At 36.8% G+C, this 24,470-nt stretch overlaps 2 protein-coding genes across 2 annotated transcripts; both read left to right on the top strand.

Annotated features, from left to right (window-relative positions):
* The first annotated feature begins 448 nt into the window (after positions 1-448).
* BXL2 (beta-xylosidase 2) lies at positions 449-4,701 on the top strand. The gene is made up of 7 exons (XM_011081266.3): positions 449-971; positions 1,911-2,192; positions 2,297-2,466; positions 2,568-2,665; positions 2,747-3,097; positions 3,175-3,588; positions 3,675-4,701. The coding sequence occupies exons 1-7, from the start codon at positions 573-575 to the stop codon at positions 4,274-4,276; spliced, it is 2,316 nt and encodes a 771-aa protein (XP_011079568.1). The 5' UTR covers positions 449-572; the 3' UTR covers positions 4,277-4,701.
* Positions 4,702-19,999: 15,298 nt separating this feature from the next.
* Positions 20,000-22,751, top strand: LOC105163060 (uncharacterized). The gene is made up of 3 exons (XM_011081268.3): positions 20,000-20,410; positions 20,497-20,900; positions 21,231-22,751. The coding sequence occupies exons 1-3, from the start codon at positions 20,321-20,323 to the stop codon at positions 22,486-22,488; spliced, it is 1,752 nt and encodes a 583-aa protein (XP_011079570.1). The 5' UTR covers positions 20,000-20,320; the 3' UTR covers positions 22,489-22,751.
* Positions 22,752-24,470: the final 1,719 nt, after the last annotated feature.

Raw genomic sequence — 24,470 nt, 5'->3', positions numbered from 1 at the left:
AATTTCAATTCCTGTCTATACCTACAAACTCATAAATGTATTTGAGTTAATGTGATACTTAAACAAGTATAATGTTGCTTAACTTTAGAATTAAAGGATGCTTAAATACCGCCTTTTTTTTATTTTAATGGATATTAAATTTGAGAAAAGAATTTGAAATATAACTTCAAATTATTTAATTTAAAAACAAAATACAACAACTTTAAAGAGAAAATTGAATCCAAACAAACAATTACTAATATAGAATGCTTTACAAAGAAACAAATAGCAACTGCCCACTCTTATTATCTTGACTTGCAACTTGCCCCAAAACCCGATAGGTTTTTCACCTAGTAAATTTAGCGCATCTACTTTTATCCTTTACTTGCAACTTGCACGATTTACCCTTCCCAAAAAGCCCAAAAGCGCTAAACACTTGAATAACAACATCATGGACAACCATTCGCAAACCTGCTCGCCTACATCATCACCGCCCATACACATTCATAAATCTCACTTATATATAAACCCACTTCTCGCTATACTACTTTCCCATATTCCTCAGCCTTATACCAAATTCCCTTCAAGAAATCATGAAGGGAAACACGACTTTTTCCTTTATTCTTCTCTTGTTGCTATTGGCTGTTCTGACAACAGCGGGAGCAGGCCTTCCATTCGCCTGCGACCCCAGAGATTCAGCAACCCATACTTTACCCTTTTGTACAACAGGTTTGCGTATAGAAGAGAGAGTAAAGGATTTGATCGGGCGGTTGACATTGCAAGAGAAGGTTAAGCTGCTAGCCAACAATGCCGCCGCCGTGCCTCGCCTGGGGATCAAGGAGTACGAGTGGTGGTCGGAGGCGCTTCACGGCGTCTCCAATGTAGGTCCGGGGACTAAATTCGGCGGCGAATTCCCTGGCGCCACCAGCTTCCCGCAGGTCATCACTACCGCCGCCTCATTCAATGTTTCATTGTGGGAAAAGATTGGAGAGGTAACATCACACCATCCTTAATGTTATGATTTGAAACTTTTCAGTTGATCCGAGTTTGTGAAAATCGATGCAAGAGTTAATGTGATTTTTGGTACTTTGGAGGTGGAGTATGGGAACATTTTGGTTTAGGCAACTGCATGAGAAGTCTTGGTGGATCTGTGTGCCGTGCTAGTTATAGTAATAACCTCTCCTAATTAGTATATCTAAATCTCGGGCGTGTACACTTTCTAATTTATGTATTTTACAAATTAAGAAAATGATGAAATTAATTATTTTATATTTATACTACTGACATTATATAATATTACTCTTTCAATAACATAGTTTCATGAAATGCACGCTTTTCTAGGTTTTGCTATGTACTTGTCGCTTTTATCAATGACGATCTTTACTTATTCAACTTTTTACTCATAACAAAATGGTACTAATTCATAAAAAATTATGTTAGAAATCAGGAAATTATAATTTAATTCAGTTTTTGCTAAATTTAAGCTAATCATATATAAAAATAATATTTTTAATGCATGATTGATGTATAATCTATAAATATAATCAATAACATAATATATCATAAATTATATAATTAATTTAATTCAAACAACCTGACATGAATAGAAATTCTCTAAAAAAAAAAAAAACCATTTTGATTCTTTTGATAACATATCTTAAATAGTATCAAATATTAATCCGTAGTGTCTTTTTCTCAATGGGTTGATATAACAGGTCATGACGCTTTTCAAAAAGGATTATTCTATTGAATTTAAAATGATATCACTTTGGAACTTATGCGGGGAGCAAAGTCACACACTCTTATCTAAAATGCAAATTGATAAACAAAGTAGGAGGGGATTAGACAACATTTAAAGCTCAAAGTTTCTTTTGCAAGTTGCAACCAATCGGATGGGCCCATAATGAAAAAACATGGGCTTTTCTCCGCAGGTGGTGTCAGACGAGGCCCGCGCAATGTACAATGGCGGGATGGGGGGGCTCACTTATTGGAGCCCCAACGTCAACATATTCCGCGATCCAAGATGGGGCCGGGGACAGGAAACTCCCGGCGAGGATCCGGTGGTCGCCGCTAAATATGCGGCGAGCTATGTTAGAGGTTTACAGGGGACAGACGCTGGCGGCCGGCTGAAGGTGGCGGCGTGCTGCAAGCATTACACGGCCTACGACCTCGATAACTGGGCCGGAGTTGATAGGTTCCACTTTAATGCAAAGGTATAGAATGTCTAGTCATTCGCTGCTTCGTTGTGCGCATAGTACAGTACGTGTTACTTTTTCTCTTTTTCCAATGAGACAATTGACATTGACAAATTACGCAGGTAAGCCAACAGGACATTAAAGATACATTTGATATCCCATTCAGAAGTTGTGTAATGGAAGGTAAAGTTGCAAGTGTGATGTGTTCCTACAATCAAGTTAACGGCGTTCCCACCTGCGCTGACCCCAAACTTCTCCGGGGAACAGTACGAGGCTCTTGGCGTCTCGACGGGTATACGCTTTCACTATGGTCTTTTTGACCAATTAAATGTCCAGCAATTTGCATACGTTTTGCACTCTATTTCATTTCTACTTTGGCGATCTTCGCTCTAGGTACATTGTCTCGGATTGCGACTCTGTGGGTGTGTTTTATGATAATCAGCATTATGCTTCAACTCCAGAAGAAGCAGTTGCAGATGCCATCAAAGCCGGTAAGTAAAATGGTTGACCTGCATGCATCCTCATTTACGTGTACTCCACATTTACATGATGTGTATGTTATATGATTTCAGGCTTGGATTTGGATTGTGGGCCTTTTCTCTCCGTACACACAGAGAATGCAGTACAAAGAGGCCTACTTAATGAAGCAGACATCAATCTTGCCTTGTACAATACAATTACAGTTCAAATGAGGCTCGGAATGTTTGATGGAGAGCCGTCAGCGCAGCCATACGGCAACCTTGGCCCCAAGGACGTGTGCACTCCGGCCCACCAGGAGCTGGCCCTTGAAGCTGCTAGACAGGGAATAGTTTTACTGAAAAATGAAGGCTCCGTGCTCCCTCTTTCACCCCGAAGACACCATCCTTATGCGGTCATCGGGCCTAATTCAGATGTTACTGTCACAATGATAGGCAATTATGCTGGTAATAACATATCACCACAATTAAGTCTTGTAGATATGTCCCATTGAAGTTTGGCTTATGCTTTTTTCCTTATACAGGTGTCGCTTGTGGATACACAACTCCATTACAAGGAATAAGCGCATATAGTAGGACAATTCATCAGCCAGGTTGTGCAGAAGTGGCTTGCGCTGATGATGCGCTATTTGGTGGAGCCATTCAGGCAGCCCGGCGAGCGGATGCAACCATTATGGTGATGGGGCTGGACCAATCCATTGAAGCTGAGTTCAGAGACAGGGCAGGGCTCATGCTACCAGGGCGCCAACAGGAGCTCATTTCTAAGGTTTCCGCCGCCTCAAAGGGTCCAACCATTTTGGTTCTAATGAGCGGTGGTCCAATTGATATATCATTTGCCAAAAACGACCCGCGAATTGCTGCAATTCTGTGGGTTGGCTATCCCGGCCAAGCTGGAGGAGCTGCAATTGCTGATGTCCTGTTTGGAACTCACAATCCAGGTAGAATAATCTTTTATATATCTTGCGTTGGGGGCATATTTGATTGTAATGGTTGAGATTGTTAATCTTTGTGTGGATTCATTTAGGTGGAAAGCTTCCCATGACATGGTACCCTCAAGAATACCTCAACAATTTGCCTATGACAACTATGGACATGAGGGCCGATCCATCAAGAAACTATCCCGGAAGGACTTACCGGTTTTACAAAGGCCCCGTTGTGTATCCTTTTGGGCACGGAATGAGCTACACGAGTTTCGTCCACACTATAGCAGATGCGCCAAAGGTAGTGTCGGTTCCTGTTGACGGGCGGCACCATTCCAACACGACCGTTGTCTCGAGCAAGTCGATCCGAGTGACTCATGCTAGATGTAATAGGCTATCACTTGTTGTAAGCGTGGATGTGAGAAACACGGGTTCAAAAGATGGCTCCCACACGTTGTTGGTCTTCTCAACACCACCAAGGGGACTTGGGGCGCCGCACAAACAACTTATCACGTTCGAGAAAGTAAAGGTGGCTGCAGGAGGGCAAGAGCGGGTGCCTATCAAGATCCATGTTTGCAAGTATTTGAGTGTGGTGGATGGAGCTGGAGTTCGAAGGATTCCAATGGGAGAGCATGCGCTTCATATTGGGGACATTAGGCATGCTATTTCCCTCGAGGCTCAAACTCTAGGAGTGATCAAATCATGACCAATTTGTCCATGGGAATATAGAGGAGGTCAATGGAAAGCAAAAGACTTCAAACTTAGGAAACAGAGTAATCTGTGTCTAATTCTTTTTGTTAAACAAATTACATTCTCCTATGTTTGTGGCAACTATATTCCAAGATGCAACAGTAGGGTATGGTTGTAACTCATCCTCAAGCATATGGAGGACTTGGAAAGATATGTAATCTTATTATTACCCCTAGGACTCAGAATTACGAGAATACAGCAATATGGACATATGTCCAACATTGGGATTTAGGGGTTTACCAAGAAAATTTTCTTAAACCTAAAAGTTAAAACTGGACTGCCTCTAGTTTTCCCCTCCATCGCCGACACTAAAATCCAAATGTTTATTGTACAGGGAAGTGCATATCAAATTTTCTATTGCATAATTTATTCTATCTTCTATGTCATTTAGCATACATTAACTTGTGCTTTTTTCCTTTTTTTTTTTTTTGATGTAGTATACGTAACTTATGCTGAATGAAACAGAAGGTGGTGGGGAATTGAGAGAAGAAATCGGGGCTTCTTCGTGATTGTGAAACATTAGCATTTCAACAAGTGTTGTAAGTAGAGCCAGCCCAAAGAAAAAACACTTTTTAAGTGCACAAGGATGTGATCCACGTCGCATTTAGCTTATCAAGCCCAACAACCCCTATACACCCAAACCCAAAACATGTCGTAGCAACTACTTCAATACTTGATCCATAGATAGTAGGAGAGTTTTGGAGCACCCACCCCACATCCCCTCCCACCTCTAGCTTTGTGATTAGTTTAGCGTAAACGCTGCTTAAGACCTTCACAAGGCTGAAAAAAGGTAGTTGTGTTCCAAAGGCTGATTGGGGACGGGGCTCCGTGCATTACTTCTTATCAACATATTCTATTTTATTTTCTCAAATAAATATTCATTTTTTTTCTTTTTTTTTTTAATATCTAGGTTTTTCCATTTTCTCTAAAAGAATGAATACCTTACATTTCCTTAAATATATAACTGATTTACAAACTGCACTTCATAACAAGTTCGAGTTTATGGGTTTGAATCTTATTGAATGTGTTGGTGTTCATAACAAGTTCTTGTGAATCATTGTAATTTGTTTATAATCATATTGATGTAATAGTTAAATTGAAATTTATTATAATTTATTGTTTTACTATTATTAGTATGTTGATGTATTGATTGGATGGATATAATGCGAAAATAAAATGTTATAAATTGTCTATATATATCATGAAACGAATGAAAGTATAAAATAATTATAATTTTTGTTTTAATATAAAAATGAAGGCAGAAGAGAAGGGTGAAGTGTTGGAATTCAAAAGTAAACGAATACAGAAAAAGTAGAAGAATTGGGGGAGAACGTAGAACTCCATTTCAGCAAAATATCTCTGTAATTTCAGTTACAGTTAAGAAGATGAAGAAGAGAGATATATATACACAAGCCACATCAGCTAACTACCAAGTAACAAACTAACAGCCTAGGCAATGAGGTGGCCCAATGAAATCAAGAATAAATGATGTAACAACCCACGCAGGCAACTCAGTAAAATACAAAGAAAGCGCATTCTCATAATGCGCTTTGTCCTTCACCCTGTATCCAAGAGTTCTTCAACGTCTGCTTCATTCTCATCAAGGTGTTGAAGCTGCTGCTGCTGCTGGAACTTAGATTGATGGTGAAGGTGATGACTAACTCCAATAGCCCCCCCACAAGTGGGACTGGGATCGAAGGAAACCAGGCCCAACTTGGAAATAAGCGACAAGAAGGATCTCAAAGGTAGAGATTTTGTAAAAACATCTGCCAACTGCAGAACACCAGGAACAAACGAGGGGGAAATAAAGCCATCCTTGTAGGCATCGCGTACAAGGTGGCAATCCAACTCTATGTGCTTAGTACGTTCGTGGAAGACAGGGTTCGCCACGATGTGCAACGCGGCCTTATTGTCACAAAATAATTCAACCGGCAGAGAATAAGGAACATTGAAGTCAGATAGTATATAAGAAATCCATCGAAGTTCACACACCGTCGAGGCCAAGCTCCTGTATTCAGACTCAGCAGTAGAACGAGAAACAGTCGACTGTTTCTTAGTTTTCCAAGACACCAATGCATCCCCAAGGAATACGCAGTACCCGGTAAGAGACCGCCTAGAATCCAAACACGACGCCCAATCAGCATCACAGAAAGCACGAAGATTGAACGAGCTAGCAGCTGGAAAATAGAGACCTTTAGCGGGACATCCCTTAAGATAGCGCACCACATGTAATGCCGCCTTCCAATGTGAGTCACAAGGTTGATTGAGGTATTGACTGAGTTGTTGGACGGAGTAGGAGATGTCCGGTCGAGAAAATCCCAAGTAGAGTAGCCGTCCAACAAGTCTCCTATAAGAGCCAGGATTAGAAAACAAAGTACCAGATGCTGCAGCCAACTTTAGTCCAGGAGGAAAAGGACTTGACGCAGGTTTGGCATGAAGAAGTCCAGTGTCCCTGACGATATCCAAGGTATATTTTGTCTGAGCAATGTAAAGACCAGATGAGCTACGAGCTATCTCAAGCCCAAGGAAGTATCTTGCATCCCCCAAATCTTTAATGGTGAATAAGTCATGAAGATAACATTTAACCCGAGCAATATCATCAATAGAAGGACCCGTGATGAGAATGTCATCCACATAGACAATTAGAGCCATAATACCTGAGGAGGATGGTTTCACGAACAAGCAGTGATCATGAACAGATTGTACAAATCCATATGCAGTCAACTTCAAGGTAAACTCCGCATTCCATTGACGCGACGCCTGCTTAAGTCCGTATAGAGAACGTTGCAGCTTGCATACCATGTTAGGTGGAACTTCATAGCCTTCGGGAGGCACCATATAAATGTCTTCCTCAAGGTAACCGTGGAGGAACGCGTTGTTGATATCCAACTGTTGAATAGGCCAAGAATGAGCAGCAGCAATGGCGAGAAATAGGCGGACGGTCACAGATTTTGCTACAGGCGAGAAACTCTCTGTATAGTCAATACCTTCGATCTGATTGAACCCTTTTGCCACCAAACGCGCTTTATATCTGTCAACTGTTCCATCTGCGCGGAGCTTGGTCTTAAAGACCCACTTGCACCCGATAGCACGCTTGCTCGGTGGTAAAGGAGATACCTTCCAAGTGTTGTTTGCTTCTAAGGCCTGCAACTCAAAGTCCATGGCCTCCTTCCACTCCTTATGTTGGACAGCCTCCGAAAAAGAATTTGGTTCCTGCAAGACAGATAATGAAGCTACAAACGATACATATGCAGGGTTGTTAGAATGCAATGAAGTAGGATGGTGGGCAGAACAAACAAAATCATTTAGCCAAGTGGGGCGTTTGGAAATTCTGGCTGAACGTCTAGGAGGTGAGTTATGGAGAGGAGGACTATTAGATGTCGAAGAGGATGGCTCAGGTAATGGAGAAACCGTAACAGGTTCAATCTGTGCAGGTACAGAAGTATCAATAAAAGGAGAAGTAACGGGAAGAGGACAAGGAGATGGTTGTTCTTGTGAAACAGAGGCTGAAAAAGGGAAGATATGTTCATAGAATTGAACGTCTCTAGACACAAGGGTCCGGTTATTATCAATGTCAAACAACTTATATCCCTTTTGTGACATGGCATAACCCAAAAGAATACATTTGCGAGCCCTGGGATGAAATTTGGTCTTATGAGGATCTACATTGGTAGCATAACATAAACTTCCAAAAATTCGAAGGTGGTGATATGTTGGGGAAGTACCAGTTAGCAATTCGAAGGGTGATTTCCATTGAAGGATTTTAGAAGGAGTCCTATTGATTAGGTAGGTTGCAGTGAGTATAGAATCGCCCCAAAATTTCAGAGGCAACGAAGCTTGGAAGAGTAAAGCTCTAGCCACATTTAGAAGCTGTCTATGCTTACGCTCTATCCTACCATTCTGTTGAGGAGAATAGGTACAAGATGTTTGATGAAGAATACCCATTTCAAGACAAAAGGTTTGACAATTGTTGTTCAAGAATTCAGAACCATTGTCTGATCTAATGACCTTAATTTTTCTGGAAAACTGGGTTTTGACCATGGACACAAAAGACTTGAGGACGGAAACGACTTGTGATTTTTGTTTCAAAAGAAAAGTCCAAAGAGAACGGGAATGATCGTCTAGAATGGTCAAAATGTAGCTACAATTTGAGATTGTTTGAGTGGTGTAAGGCCCCCAAACATCTAAGTGTATCAAGTCGAAAGGGGCCTTAGAGTGTGACGTGCTAGAAGGGAAAATGGATCTAGTTTGTTTAGCTTTATGGCATGTTTCACATGAGTCATCAAGAATCATAGCAGCTGAATTTAGAAAAGGGATATGTCTCATTACTAACAGGGGAATATGTCCCAATCTATGATGCCAAGTCTGCACATTACAACGATTATTCGCAGCATTACAAGATACAGAGGTAGAAAAGGAGGTATTTTGAGTAGAATGCCTAACAATGTACAGATTTTTGCATCTATTTCCTTCGATAAGGTTGGCTCTATTATGTTGGTCCTGCAAGATACAACTGGAATCAGTGAAATGAAATTTTAAAGGAGTATTGCGACATAGTTGACTCACAGATAACAAGTTAACAGAGAATGATGGAAGGTACAAGACTTGAGTGAGGGTGATGTGTTTGTTTAAGTGAACTGTGCCAATATAAGTAGCTATTTTATATGTGCCGTCGGGTAAATGAATAAGTTTGGGAGTTGAAGGTGCTGTGAATGAATCAAATAATTTGATGTTAGCACATATATGGTTTGTAGCTCCAGTATCAATTATCCAACAGTTCAAATCTATTTCAGAGGATCCAGAAAAATTACCAGCAAACTCAACATCATCATTGCAGACAAAGTTAGAATAGGCGGTGATTGGATCTCTAGCCACATTGTTCTTTTGCATCAGCTTAATAAGATCGGCCATAAGATCAGTCATCTGCTTAGCACTGCTAGTTTCTGCAGATGTGTCTTGTTCACTCACAGCAGCAGCAAACGGTTTCACCCCCAAGCCTTTTTTCTTCTTCTCATTCAAAACCTTGTACCAATCCGGTACACCGTAAATCTGAAAACATGTGTCTGATGTATGCCCAGTCTTGTGACAATGCGTACAAGATAAAGTCCTTCTGTCCACATAAGTTCTCTTCTTATTTTGGAACCTGTCACCACTATTTCTGCCGTCCTTTGATGTAAATTGGTAAGCCATCTGCTGAGGAAGCGCACCAACTTCAGTATTCACTTGCCTCTGATTCTCCACTGTGAACAACATGGCGAACGCTCGTTCCAAGGTTGGTAATGGATCTTGCATCAACAATTGGCTTCTTTCGTGGTCGAAAATCTCATGGAGTCCCATGAGAAACTGCATCAATTGTACATGTTCATTTCTTTCTTCTATCGCCTTATTCACGTCACACGTACAACAGCCACAAGTACACCGCGGATTAGGCGCTAAACTTAGAAGCTCGTTCCAGAATTTCTTCAACTTAGTCACATAGGCTGTTAGTGATAGATCATGCTGTGCAATGGTGGATATCTCACGCTGGATCCGATATATCATCGGTCCATTACTTCTTCCGTATCGACTCTGTATCTCTAGCCAAAGTTCTCGTGACGAATTGACGAACATAAAAGATTCTACGATATCTCTCGAAATGGAGTTCCATATCCAAGATGTAACCAATAGGTCCACGCGGCGCCATTGCTCAAACGTCGTTGAACCTGTATCCGGCCTTGGAAGCGTACCATCAATGAAGCCAAGCTTCATTTTTGTTCCTAAGGCGACATAGACGGAACGACTCCATGTTAGAAAGTTGGTGCCGTCCAGAGGTGAAGACGCCAGTGTTAAGCTGGAGTTTTCCGAGGGGTGAATATAGAGTGCTTCTCGTTCCAGCTGTTCTGTCGCAGCTCTGCTATTCAAACTTGAATCTGCCATATTTCTTCAGTATTGTGTTCAATGTAATCAATACGTATCCCAGAGACCTTCATATAGAAGGCTCTGATACCATGTTGGAATTCAAAAGAAAACGAATACAGAAAAAGTAGAAGAATTGGGGGAGAACGTAGAACTCCATTTCAGCAAAATATCTCTGTAATTTCAGTTACAGTTAAGAAGATGAAGAAGAGAGATATATATACACAAGCCACATCAGCTAACTACCAAGTAACAAACTAACAGCCTAGGCAATGAGGTGGCCCAATGAAATCAAGAATAAATGATGTAACAACCCACGTAGGCAACTCAGTAAAATACAAAGAAAGCGCATTCTCATAATGCGCTTTGTCCTTCACCCTGTATCCAAGAGTTCTTCAACGTCTGCTTCATTCTCATCAAGGTGTTGAAGCTGCTGCTGCTGCTGGAACTTAGATTGATGGTGAAGGTGATGACTAACTCCAATATGAAGTGTTTGAATACGTATATGAGTACATTATTACTACTACTACGCATAGGAATACATATGTTTATTTGTTGGAATAATATGCTGCTCACATCCCGTGCACTCAAACCTTATTCAATCCACACACACATCTGATCTCTGTAATTACTACTCAAACAATCCAAAACTATTGTTGACTTTGTGCTCCAAATCCCCCTCTGTCCCCTTTATTTCTTCATTCATTCTTTTTATTAAAAAAAAAAGAAAAGAAAATAAATATTTTAGTGGTAATATCTTGAAGAAAGAACATAAACTTTTTCGAATTTATTGTGAAAATAAACAGTTAAATATAGACAAAAAATGGTGGAGATAGAATAACAGTTCATCTCAATAATATTCCCATTTAAATCCTATAAGTTGATGAAGTCCATAAATAAATTAATAATATTAGTAAAAGTAATAAATTAAATTTCCAGAAAAACAGGAAGGGCAATGAACCAACGGAAATGAGGCTGGCAGTAGCAGTAGCAGTAGCAGTGTCAGTGTTGATGATGGTTTGTGGTTCGCACGATTTGGGCACATGGGGCACGTGAAATTTCACTCCGGCAAGCACGTGCACCCCACAGCAACCAACCCCCCCACTCAACTTTCACAGGGTTTTTAAGTTTCCAAGTTCACATTGGATGAAATGATATTCCCACCATTTTGATTGGTTCACAGTTAATCCACTGATCATTGTAAATCAAACCATTGGATTAATTAATAAATGAATAATTATGCCGTCAAAACAGAGAGAGAGAGAGAAGAAAACCTTATCTAATATACATTAGATAAGGGAATCTTTAGGAATTCACGTTCCCAATTGCCTCCTTGTGCTCCAACATGTCTTGAGAATGGGAACTTTATCCCATTCTTTAATTAAATTCATTAATGCATAAATTTTTCATTACAATTTTTTGTGAAATATAAAAGATATACGGGTAGTCATGCATTAAGAAGTCGAGTCAAGAGTTACTCCTTTTATTTTTAAGATAATTATCGCCCTTGGCCTCCTGTGGTTGTACGTTTATAATAATTTATTTTTAAAATAAAATAATTATAATTTCAAAACAGCGATATTACAAATTTTAAGAAAAAGTACCAAGAAATATTTAAAACTCTCAAAATAATACTCTATTATTAAAAAAAAAAAAAAAAAAAAACGCTATTGGGGTTTGGGGGGTGGGGGACTATTTATAAAAATTGAAAATGTACTATTTAATAGACATGTCCAATCGAAAAATATACTTGTAAAAAGTCATAATTTTTCATGCAAATGGACTCATTATTTCACCCAAAGAACATGCTATTTCACCAAAATAGAGGTATCACTTCAACAAAGGTTACACTACTTTGGTGATTAACACACATTCAATTGATTAGACAAAATTGGATGACGGCTGAACACCCTCAACAATCATCTTACGTGTTGGATATTCATAACCAGCCACTTATTATAATTATTTAATAATAATTTTATTAATTAATTTAATTTTTAAGTTTATCATCCAATCATTTTCTAACACAACTTAACATTAAATTCATTTTCATTTTCTATATATGTGATGTGTATAAAAATAAATTTTAAAATATAAATAACGTAAATGCATGTAATACAAGATACAATACTATTTTATGATAAAAGATGAGGGTTGATATATATAGTTGTTGAAATAATTATTTATTCTAAATTTCTTACAAATTTAGTAGTTACATGGGATTCCCATGATGTTGATTCATTTCCCTTTAAATAAGGATCTGGTCATTAGTATTATTATAATTAGATGGCGGATACACTTTATTTAACAATTTCAAAATTGCTGAGCTGGGCATTATTATCTTTCAACCACGTACAATCACATTTATTGCTATTAAGAATAAAATATGCCTAACTTACATTTTAAATTTTGTATTATTGGTATGAGAATGAGATCATCTATTATTATTTGTTTTTGGTAAGTTAAGTTATTTTTATAATAAAATTTCATAATATTAATAATAAAACCAATCAAGATGACAACTACTCCGAAATTATTATTATTATTTTTTAATATTAACATTACTAAGCATGCCAAGAATTAATCCTAAATTTTGCATTTGACTAATTGAGTTGGTCCTTTTATGTATGTTGATATTCTCTCTCTCTCTCTCTGTCTTTCTTTTTTTAAGTCATAATTATATTAATATTTTAATAAATTAAAAAATACATCAACTCGATTTATATATCAATATAATTAAAAATATAAAATAATTCATATAAATTAAGACAAACACATACACAAACTCTCAAATCCGTAATTCTGAACTAAGAGATCATTGGTCGCGTTTCCTCTCTTCAGATTTGTTGGATGGGATATATGTAAGAATCGAGTTGTCAATAAATAATTGAGCTTGTGCATATATGAAATGTATTACAAGAAATTAATAATATGCATGTTTAGTTAATTTGTTAGGGAGAGGTATACGTGGCAGGAGCTGATTATTGGATTTAAAATTGTGTAATTAAATTAATAATATAAAGTGGTTAGTTGTATTATATTGAAGTAAGTAGGTAGAGAATGTGAAATGAGGAGCGCAGGAAGGAAGAATAATGTTAGAATCTAAGGCAAAGGACTTCTCCTTCATGAAAGCTGTCTTGTAATATTACCAATATTTCAAACATTGATTGCCCCAAGCACAAACATGGAGAGACACTGCATGTGTTCCTTTCTACCTTAACCCCACTAACTACATCAAATCCCTTTTCTTGTATTATTACTACCTCTACATCCCATTGTGTATGTATAATAACTATTTTTTTATATTTTAAAATATATTATAATTAAGAATAAAATATATAAATTAATACTCAATAATTAAAAAAATAAAAAGAGAAAGAACAAAAAGTTTATATAAAAGAAATTAACTTATCAATTAATGCAAAACTTGGGTAGTTGAATAAAATAGTTATTTTATCGGTTGAATGATATTTTTTAAATCACAAAAAAAATGTGTAGGGATGTCAAAACTACCACTTTTTGTCTATAACACATATTTTTTTTATATAAAAATAATCTTTCACGTTTTAAAATATATTATGAATAAGAGGAAAATATATAAATCAATACATTATATTAAAAAAAACAAAAAGAAAGAATAAAAAGAAAGCTAATTTATTAGTTAATGTAAAATTTGAAATTTGAAAAAATTAGTTATCTCATTAGTTGAATAGTATTTTTTATTTTACAAAAAATTAATATAATAGTGTTATAAACTGTCTTTTGTGAGTTTGAAGGGTCTTTTTTTTTATATATTAATATAGATATAAATAATATCTATATATTTATACATAAAAAAACATGTCTTTACAGTGAAGGGTGGGGGGAGATATGTTTCAACATTTTTGGTTTAATTTGGCAATAAATATTAGTATAATATGATTGAAATAATTCATAATAATGATTTTACGCGCGGCAACTTTAAATATATGTTGAATTGTACTTGAAATTAATTACAACTTAAAATTATTGAGAATAAAGTAATTAATTGTTATCATGAATTGGGAATTCCCAACTTGCCATATGCTTCAATCCAAACATCCCAAATAATTCAGTCCAAACTTAAAAATGAATAAAAACTAGTGAATCTAATTCAATGTTGGATTACGGAATTCAATTCTTTGATATCTCGTACTCGATTGATGAACAGAGCAGTACTGTAATAATGTAAATAGGTGGACCCTACAGCCCATACGTACAATGGCTGGCTGGCTGCATACATACATAGATAGATGATTAGAGTGAACTAAAATGGGGTGCTTTCCAATCAAATCGGGGGCCCTTCTTTCTACAACCTGGAATCCTTAGCTGTATCAAGAATGTGGTTCTATGCCATTACCATACATCACTGCAACAAATCTACCTCTATCTTCAATGCCATGGTCCCCCCTCTTCCATTCCCTTTTCTATTTCCCAAACTGCTCATCTCTCCCCCTGCTCTTCTTCCTTTCTCTTCAATTACTTGTAAGAATTGTGGTTCAACATGTGAACTATCCACTCTGCATACAAAATCATGTTCCGACAACAACTATGGTACACACTAGCTATAGAATAATAGTAAGTATGATATAGGTCTTGATACTGGAAAATACATTAAATCAGCAAAGGATCAAAATGTTCTCAAACAACCCAAAAAATGCCCAAACATTTTATACATCAGTCTGTTTATTATGCGATTCGACCCATTTGATTCCATCACCCACTTGCACAACTATTAATTTGGCAATTATTTGACGATTGCACTACTGATACGTAGCATGTACCGACTCTACCACATAAAAGCCTATAAACACTTAAAGGGTCAATTTGACAAGTATGCATTTATTACACGAGATTGCATATATAAGTGCAGCCCCTTATAACCTCATACCCTAAACTGACTTAATTGTTGGTCCTCAACTAGCCTAACGAGTTTCGTGTGCAAGCCAATCATTCCCAATTTAACTCGAAATACTCGTCAGAGTCATACTCCGAATCGTTGTCAGGTCATCACCCAAATCAACTCTAGATCGCAGAGGACCTCGATTTAGATCAAGTCCTACTGTTGATATAACATGATTTTATGATAGTTGGTGTGTATAAAAAAACTTGATAATTATAATGTCATGATCTCACGAGGTTTAATTTAATTATATACAAACTTAACAAATTTTAAATATATATATATATATACGTGTATGTAATAAAATTGAGTGGTAACGAACATGAGATGATGAATTATAAGGTTTGTGGATGAAGAAAAGTTAGTGGGAAAATAGGGAAGTTGGAGTATTTGGTTTTTGGTTTTGTTTCCATAAAGGAGTAGATGAGATGAGAGAGAATGAAAAGGAAGAGTGATGAGTTGAGAAGCAGAAACCTGATTTATTAGGCGCAGCACATGTTTGGTCCTGTTGCCTCCTAATCATTCATTTCACGTATCAACTCATATTAATGAATGACTCATGATTTTATATCTATGTATGTATGCTCATTCATTCAAATACTGTCATAATAAGATGGGCCATTCACATAATAGTAAATCAACCATACCATATATATCTATCAAATTACATAAATACATTTCTTCGACAAAATATTTTTTTATTTAATTAAATACATAATAAAATTATTATAAATGGTTTGTGAATGTTCAAACGTACGGTGGAATGAGATGTGGTATTGCAATTGCAGTGAATGTTATGTCACAAAATGATAGTGAATTTATAAAAGTAGAAAAAATTGAATTCCAAGAATAGGATTGATTGGTATAACCAATGATTGTACTCAAATGGTTGTGGGACCACCTATGAGGTCATGACACGTGGAAGGTGCCTTGATGCATTTAGTGATGTGGCAAGTGGGGATGGACCTGGACCCCATCCACGAGAATGTAGGAACCTCCTTTATTTGTAAAGAAAGAATAATAAATGGGGTGTCTGTCTACTGTCCTAGTTTTTGTTTTTTATTTTTTATTAAAATTATAATGCATAAAACAAAATTACCAATAAATAATGCATATAAATTATAAATAAAATTAGAAAAACAAAAAAGATTCAAAATAGTGTGTAGTAGTGGTAGATGAATAGAGTTATTAGAAGAGGAAGAGATACCAATATTCATTGTTTGGATGGATATTGGTTTATAAATATTGATATATTGCGTATTGAAAATTATAATTATGTTGTATTGATTGATTTAAAAATATTTATATATTTAAAAGAAGAGAGAGAGAGAGAGAGAGAGAGAGAGAGAGGAAGAGACTTTAAGATAAAACCATCTCATCTACCTTTCTATCCACAACAATTCATGTGCACTCATTAATGAATTGGGATGAAATCAAAAGCAAAGGGGAAAGAAAGAAGCCTTCCAAAGCAAAGCACAGAAGAAAAGAAGAAAAAGAAAAGGGCAGCAAGCATATGAATCTTGTTGCTTACGACTTCCTCCTCACTTTCTTTTCTTCACCCCATAAATATGCAATTTTATCCTATCCTTTTATTATCGCTCAACTCCTATTAATGCTGCTCAACTTTTTTTTTTTTTTTTTTAGTACTAATGTAGTGTATATGTGTTGGACGTAAGAGTGTGCATAAGTCGGGTAGTGCGAATTAAGATAGTTCAAATCGAATACTTTAATTTTTGGATAATCATTTTAAATACTCGATCCTATCTTAAAACTTTTCAAATACATAATTATTTTATTTGTCTTCTTAGTAATGCCAAACAATTTAGCGACACAATCTGCCTCCGTCCTAAATACCCAGCCCTACTTGGACTTGGGCGTCAATATGATTTAAAGTCAATGTTACTATGCAAGAGTGCAAGTTCTTAAAGCATAAATTTATGAAAAAAAACTATATATAGGTAATATGTTGTGCAATAAATAAGCGGAATTTATTCAAAAATTATATTAAACGGGGATAATTATATCTTTTCTTGACCTGTAGTTTATTTATACAAATTATTTTTACTTTTTAAGAAATTACACATACACCCACCGAAAACCTCAATATTATCTATACAAGTATTCACATAGTTTGTATTTAATATGATATGATATAACATTGCGGAATAGAACTTGTCGGGATTTAGGTTTTTGGAAGATTAATCGTCGATGCACGCAAAGTCCCTGTGAGCATACAAAAAACAATTATAATGTGAGATGGAGAGAAAAAAAATGTGAAAAAATAAACTCTGGTGTGAGAATGAGAAAGAAAAGTTCTGTTATAGGAAAGAAACAGAAGGTCAGAGAAAAAAAAAATATTATAATTGTGGGTTTAAAAGATAAATTTGAATATTTGAACATTGTACAACAAAATATTTTCTTTTATAATAATATAGATAATAAATTACGAAATTTGGTGAAAATTAATTTATTAAGTTTGAAATTTAGGAGGAGAATCTTTTGGTTGTTTAACTATTAATTCATTGTGCTTGTGAATTTAATGGTTTCACAAATATCATTTGAGCTCTCACCGTAAGAGACGGTTCAGAGGAATTTTATATTTTTTTTAGTGTTGGTTGTACTCGATCTCTTCGAACATATAAAAAAATTATAAATTAAGATGAAGGGAAAAAAAATTGTGAAAAGACAAAAACATTGTGTCGGGTGGGAAGTAAGAAAAAGATGTATATGAAAATAAACAAATGTGGGGTAAGGTCAGAAAGAAAAAATAAATCATGATTATGAATTTATGAATTTATTGAAAATATACAAGTCTGTAAGCAAAAAAAACATGGAGAACGTGAGAAAAAAAATAAAATTATGTGTTTATTAAAAATAGTTTGTGAGGAAAAAAACATGGAATAGTAGATTGAAAGAGAAAAAAAATATATAATTATGATATTATTAAAAAATATTGATCGAATTTTTTTAAGGGACATAATTAATTAAAGGGTAAATTTAGGTATTCAGAAATTGATACGACAAAAGAATTTTGTTTTATGATAGTATAGATACAAAAGAAAAATAAATGCACCCAAATTGTTCATTAATGAGAAAAAACTTAACCAACTTGACTATTTTTTATTATTATTAAATTTTAATTAAACCAGCAACGTTTTGTCATTTATACTTTATTATTAAGCAATATCATCCTTTTAATATCTTACTTTTTTGTTGCCAATTATTGTTTTAATTTTATTCTTTTAACTAAAACTTATTTTTCTCTCTCTTCCCAACTTCCACATGTTCTCTCATTTTTTTTAATGATTTCTCATAATTTTTGTATATTTATTTTATTTTTATAAAAAATAATAATTTTTTAAAATTTAAACTAATTGTGCAGACACATTTAAATATATACACACAAACTAGTATACAGTAAGAGTGAGATACCAGAATTGGTGAATTCCACAGCGACGTAGAGATTTTATTTACTAGAAATTCCAAACTATTATAAAAACATGAAGTGTAATTGCGTATTATATATGTTGTCATCAAAACAACATGATATTGTTTTTTCCTTTGATTGATCTGTTTTTGGGGAGGTGAAAGAGGAGATGAGGCTACAATAATGAAAATTCTTATGCAATTTAATCCAACTAAATGAATTTTTTACCATAAAAAAGTCTTTACCCATTCCTAATAATATTGTCATTAATTTTAGTAATAATAATTTGATAAATCTTAGCCTCCAATTAAAAGTGGTAGACTAGACTCCTTTGCCACACAATCAGATTAAGAGGTTAGAATTTATGGCAATGTGGTGGGCGAATGATGCAGTCGAATTTTCCCCGGTAATTGGAATTCCAGGAGCAGGAGCAGGACCTCGGACCCGTGAATCATTCCACGGGCATAGCCAGTGTCCAAAACCGCCAAAAGGTGGTCAAAACACTACTGCGCAGCTCCACGGTTCCACCCTTGGACCTTGGTTTGATCGTGGATACGGGCGTGCCTTCGCTTTGAGTGAGCCCCTATCACCTTGAAATTTTCAGCTCTTCATTTACATTTTAATATTAGAAAATAATTAATTAAATAGCAAAATTTAAATTTAAGTGTTTCTGCTTGATAACATTACCATATTTTTATTTGAAATAATAGAAACCCAAAAGAAAATCTTTCTAAATCCACTTGCCACCATATACGATTTGATCATAAAAAAAATTCATTAATCCAATTAATATACATCACGATAATTTTATCTTGGATAATATAAAACCCAAAAGAAATATTTTTTGAATTTGCTTGTTATGTGATATGATTACAAAAGAATTGTTTAATACAATTTCAAGATAACTTAATATACATTACAATAATTTTATTTCGAATGATATAAACTCAAAAGAAAATCTTTTCGAATCCCCTTACTACGGTATGTGATATGATTACAAAATAATTTACTAACACGATTTCGAAATAACTTAATATACATTACGATAATTTTATTTCAAATCGTAAAAGATTTTTAAAAAAATCTTTTTGAATCTATTTGCTGCTACGATATGTGATATAATTATAACAGAATTCTTTAATATGATTTTGGAATAACTTAATATATTATGATGATGAACAGATTTGGTAATAAATCCATAAATTAACATAGATTTTCGAATTTGTTGATAATAATGATAGGAATAGAAGATGTATGTTTTTTTTGAACAACTATAAAATGAAAGCCAAGTATGATAATTTGTACATAGTACTCTACTAATTTTAGTACCACGTAAATAAAATAAGAAAAATCAAAATGATTAGATAAAGAGAGGTGGTGGTGGTGGTGGCAGCGCGTGTGATAGCCATTAGCCCAATAGAGGTGTCTACATCTAAAAGTCTAGAGAGAGAGTGTGAGAATGTGGTGCCAGCGATGAAGTAGAAGGATCAAAGCTTTCTCTCAGGTCAAAGCTGGCATTTGTTGTTTAAAGCCCTTCTCCTCCTCTTCTCTCCTATTTACACCTATTTCTCTCTCTCCCCCTCTCTCCTCTTCTCTTCATCTCTCTCTCTCTCTCTCAGATTCAAATCCCGGCCCTCCACCGGCCGTGGGAGGTGAGATTTCTGCTTTTGAATATTTGATGTTTTTAACCCACATTTAATCTCACTCGCCACACACTCTAAGCGGGGCCGAGACATAGAGAGGATAGAAAGTTGTTAATGGTTGATTCTTGCAATACATCCATGGCTGTTGCAACTCCGTCTATCGTCGGCGGAGAGAAGAAACACTGGTGGCTCACCAATAGAAAGGTATGTATATTTGATCCCCTTATGTTTTTGTGCTACTTTTTGTATATGTAGTGGGGAAACTGATTAATAGCTCGAATGTAACACAGATGGTGGAGAGATACGTGAGGGAAGCGAAGATGCTGATTGCGACGCAAGATAAGAGCGAGATTGCGGCGGCTTTGGGGATCTTGGAGGCGGCGCTTTCTATGGCGCCGCGCATGGAGGTGGCGCTTGAGCTGAAGGCTCGCTGTTTGCTGCATCTCAGGCGGTTTAAGGAGGTGGCTGATATGCTGCAGGACTATATTCCCAGCTTGAAAATGGTGAACTCGGACGACACGTCGTCGTCAGGGTCATCGGATAACTCATCGACCCAGCTAGCAAGGGAGCGAGTCAAGCTTCTGTCCTCCGCTGGTGAGTGCGAGCCGGCGTTCAAGTGTTTTTCTGTGTCGGATTTGAAAAAGAAGGTGATGGCTGGACTGTGTAAAAACGTGGAGAAAGAAGGGCAATGGAGGTAATTTCGGAAATTCAACCCTCATCTGTATAATAGTTTATTTTTTTTGAATGGTTCTAGTTGAGACAATTGCTTCCATATCACGCGACACCTCTGTTCGCAATTAATGAAATGCCACCTAATCCTGTTGTGATTAATGCGTAATACTCCTTTTAAAAGTCAATTACCTTCTCATAATTCGCACTTTCACCAACCACCAGATTTTGATTATCTTTGATAAGATAATGATATTTTTCAACGCGATGACTGACTCGAATATTCGTCAATTCATTCCCCGAGTTGATTGCGTTTGAACTGAGTCAGTTTTCTCTGATGCATTGTGTCAAGCAGGTACTCAGTTTTGGGCCAAGCGTGCTGCCACTTGGGCTTAATGGAGGACGCCATGGTCCTCCTCCAGACCGGTAAACGCCTAGCCACCGCCGCATTCCGTCGTGAAAGCATTTCCCTGTCCGATGACATCTTTTCCTTCAATAAATTCCCGCTGTCCGGTGAATATCCCACCAACAACCAGCCTCAAACCCCTCCAAAGACCGAGTCCGAGAGCATCTCCCACCTCCTCTGCCACATCAAACTCCTTATCCGCCGAAAGACTGCCGCAATCGCCGCCCTCGACGCTGGTCTCTACTCCGAAGCCATCAGGCATTTCTCCAAAATCCTCGATGGCCGCCGCGGGGCTCCTCAGGGATTTTTGTCCGAGTGTTATGTGCACCGTGCATCAGCCTATCGATCCGCTGGACGAGTAGCGGAGGCAATAGCGGATTGCAATAGGGCTCTAGCATTAGACACTTCCTGCATTGAAGCCCTTGCAGTAAGAGCGACTCTGTTTGAAACCATAAGATGTTTGCCTGATAGTCTTCACGATCTGGAGCATCTGAAACTGTTATATAATTCAATGTTGCGAGATAGGAAATTGCCCGGACCTGTTTGGAAGCGACAAAATGTTCAATACAGGGAAATCCCGGGGAAGCTGTGTTCCTTGGCAGCCAAAATCCAGCAGTTAAAGCAAAGGGTTGCTGCTGGTGAAACTGGAAATGTGGATTACTATGCATTGATCGGATTGAGAAGAGGGTGTTCCAGATCAGAACTAGAAAGAGCACATTTGCTGTTGACGCTGAAACACAAACCCGATAAATCTTCGAGTTTCATCGAGAGGTGCGAGTTTGCTGATGAGAAGGACGTGGATTCAGTAAGAGATCGGGCAAGAATGTCTTCGTTACTGCTGTACAGATTGATACAGAAGGGATACACAAGTGTGATGGGCACGATTTTGGATGAAGAGGCAGCCGAGAAGCAACGGAAGAAGGCGGCAGCAGCTTTGCAGGCTGCAAATCAAATCCAACAACAGGTTGTTGAGCAACCATCTGCTGCCGCCAGGGTTGAGCCAATTCGGGCTGCAGCAGCCGTTTCAGAAGTCCGGGGGGATGGTAGTAGTAATAAGAGAATAGAGAACAAGCCCATCATCACAACTCCACCAGCATCAGTTTTTCAAGGAGTATTTTGCAGGGACCTTGCAGTTGTTGGGAATTTGCTTTCTCAGGCAGGGTTCAATCGTCCAATTCCAGTAAAATATGAAGCACTGAGCTGTTGATTAATGGCGTAAAAAAGATAGAATAATATGGGCGTGAATAGGGAGGTGCAACTTGGTTTTGAATGTTAATAGACCGGCGGGAGAATCTGATTCAGGGGGGGCGATATTATGTACAAATTGGTAAAAAACTTGTAGCAATACCGCTGGGGGAAAAATTTTGTCATGTGTTTATTTCTGTTTTCCTGGCTTGTTTTATTTATTTTCTATTTTGGTACCTGTACAGATCTTTTATTTAAATTGCGGTACTTGAGCCCTTTTCTCCTCCTCCTCCTCTACACTTGTAAACAATCTTGCAAAGCCTTAGAAATGGTTGTGTGTCGCTTTCTATCATAATCATAATTTACAAGTCTGAAAATGGGGGAGGTTGAAATAAATAAATGCTGTATGGTATGGTAGTGATTGATTGAAAATGAGGGGGTGGGGGTGGGGGTGGATGTATGTATGCATGCCATTATCATTATTATTAGTGTTGCATTATGGTTTTTGCAAGGAGAGAAGAAGGTGGTGTGAAACTGAATGCCTTTGCCTTTTGGCTTCTATCTCATGTCCTATCTGAATTCACTATTCCTTTTTCATTGTCTGTCAGCCTTATCCACCACACAACTCCCAAAGCCCCTGACATTCCACAGCTTCTCCCTCTCCCCTCTCCCCCACCATTTTCCACTAATCTTGTTTTCCTCCAATTAACGCTTTTTTATTCATTAAATTCCAACTTCCCATCAATAGAATAGGTGGTGGAGAAATGAATGGGAAAAAAGGGGTTATCAGCAGCACCCAAAACAAGAGCAAAGTGAAAACCCCACCCACACGAGTTTTGCAATTGCAATATTCCAACTTTTACCCGCAATCATTACTATACTTACCCAACACAAGGTAAAATAATGACCCCCACCCACTGCTGCTATTAGTACGGTCTCACCACCCTCCTTTTTCACCTTTTAAAAATGGTGCTACTCACATCTTTTTACAGACACCATCCCCCACTTCTTACCCGCAATCAAGGTAGAAAGAAAACATTTTAACCCTTGTCCCAATTCAATTCAATTAGCTTTTTGGATTGCCTTCCTCCCTACAACTATAGAGCAGTCAAAACAAGAATATAATGATGACGTCAAGTTTTTTTTATTATTATGTTTGTTCAGCAATGAGCTGCCATGACCCCACTTACCCACCAATTCATATATGTATCTAATATTAAATGAATTTGTGGTATGGTGAATTTCTGAAAAGCAATAGAGTTGAATGAAGGGGCAAATTGCAATTTGATAAATAGAAAAAGTCAAAAAAAGCAGTAACATTGTAAGTAGGAAGCTACAAGACTGAAATCAATGGCGTACAAATATTCTCACAACCTCTGCCCTTTTGTGTGTCTGGTACCAAGTGTAAAACCAACAACTTTGATACTCTAAATCTCACCTCTATTTCTTGTAATTAAATATTGCTTTTAGCTTTCTGTATACTTGTGGCCTTTGCTTCCAACCCAAAATTTGACGGTTAATTTATTTTTTCAAAAAAAAAAAAAAAGAAAAAGAAAAAGAGTTGGGTTCTTCACTTCCACACTAATCAACAAAACAATGATTCCCCACTCCCCCAACAGTGTGTTATTTTGGGGAGTCATTCAAAGAGGGCCATCTCACCTTGTCTCCTTTAAGCCCTAAGAAAAAAAGAGGAAACACAAATGCAGCTTCTTATAAGGAAAAGGGAAAAGGGAAATGGGAAAGAAGGATGATCCAAATCCAATAATGAGAGCATATATTGATGCTTGGAGAGCACTGTTTGGATTGCGAGAAAGTGAGGGTCAGTCACGTGGAACCCAAACACATGTATCTATCATTTCTCTACAAACACACTAAATCAAAAAATAATCATTTCAATTACATCACAATTATTCTCACCAATATGGAGAACCCCAAAAAAAAACCCAAATTCTGTATTATTTTTTTATTTGATATTGAAAATGTTGTTTACATTTGGTTTTAATT

The sequence above is a fragment of the Sesamum indicum genome, linkage group LG6 (assembly GCF_026168435.1).
Source record: "Sesamum indicum cultivar Baizhima isolate 11 linkage group LG6, ASM2616843v1, whole genome shotgun sequence".
In the NCBI taxonomy this organism is placed as follows: Eukaryota; Viridiplantae; Streptophyta; class Magnoliopsida; order Lamiales; family Pedaliaceae; genus Sesamum; species Sesamum indicum.
Note: the sequence above shows the minus strand (reverse complement) of the source record. Positions and strands in the feature narration are given on the sequence as shown.

What these genes read in the sequence shown, in the direction of transcription:
- BXL2 (XM_011081266.3), top strand. Translation starts at nt 573, where the DNA reads ATGAAGGGAAACACGACTTTTTCCTTTATTCTTCTCTTGTTGCTATTG. An exon ending in TGTGGGAAAAGATTGGAGAG is followed by an intron (nt 972 to 1,910) that starts GTAACATCACAC and finishes TTTTCTCCGCAG; the next exon opens with GTGGTGTCAGACGAGGCCCG. An exon ending in GTTTGGAACTCACAATCCAG is followed by an intron (nt 3,589 to 3,674) that starts GTAGAATAATCT and finishes GGATTCATTTAG; the next exon opens with GTGGAAAGCTTCCCATGACA.
- LOC105163060 (XM_011081268.3), top strand. Translation starts at nt 20,321, where the DNA reads ATGGTTGATTCTTGCAATACATCCATGGCTGTTGCAACTCCGTCTATC. An exon ending in GGTGGCTCACCAATAGAAAG is followed by an intron (nt 20,411 to 20,496) that starts GTATGTATATTT and finishes AATGTAACACAG; the next exon opens with ATGGTGGAGAGATACGTGAG. An exon ending in GAGAAAGAAGGGCAATGGAG is followed by an intron (nt 20,901 to 21,230) that starts GTAATTTCGGAA and finishes TGTGTCAAGCAG; the next exon opens with GTACTCAGTTTTGGGCCAAG.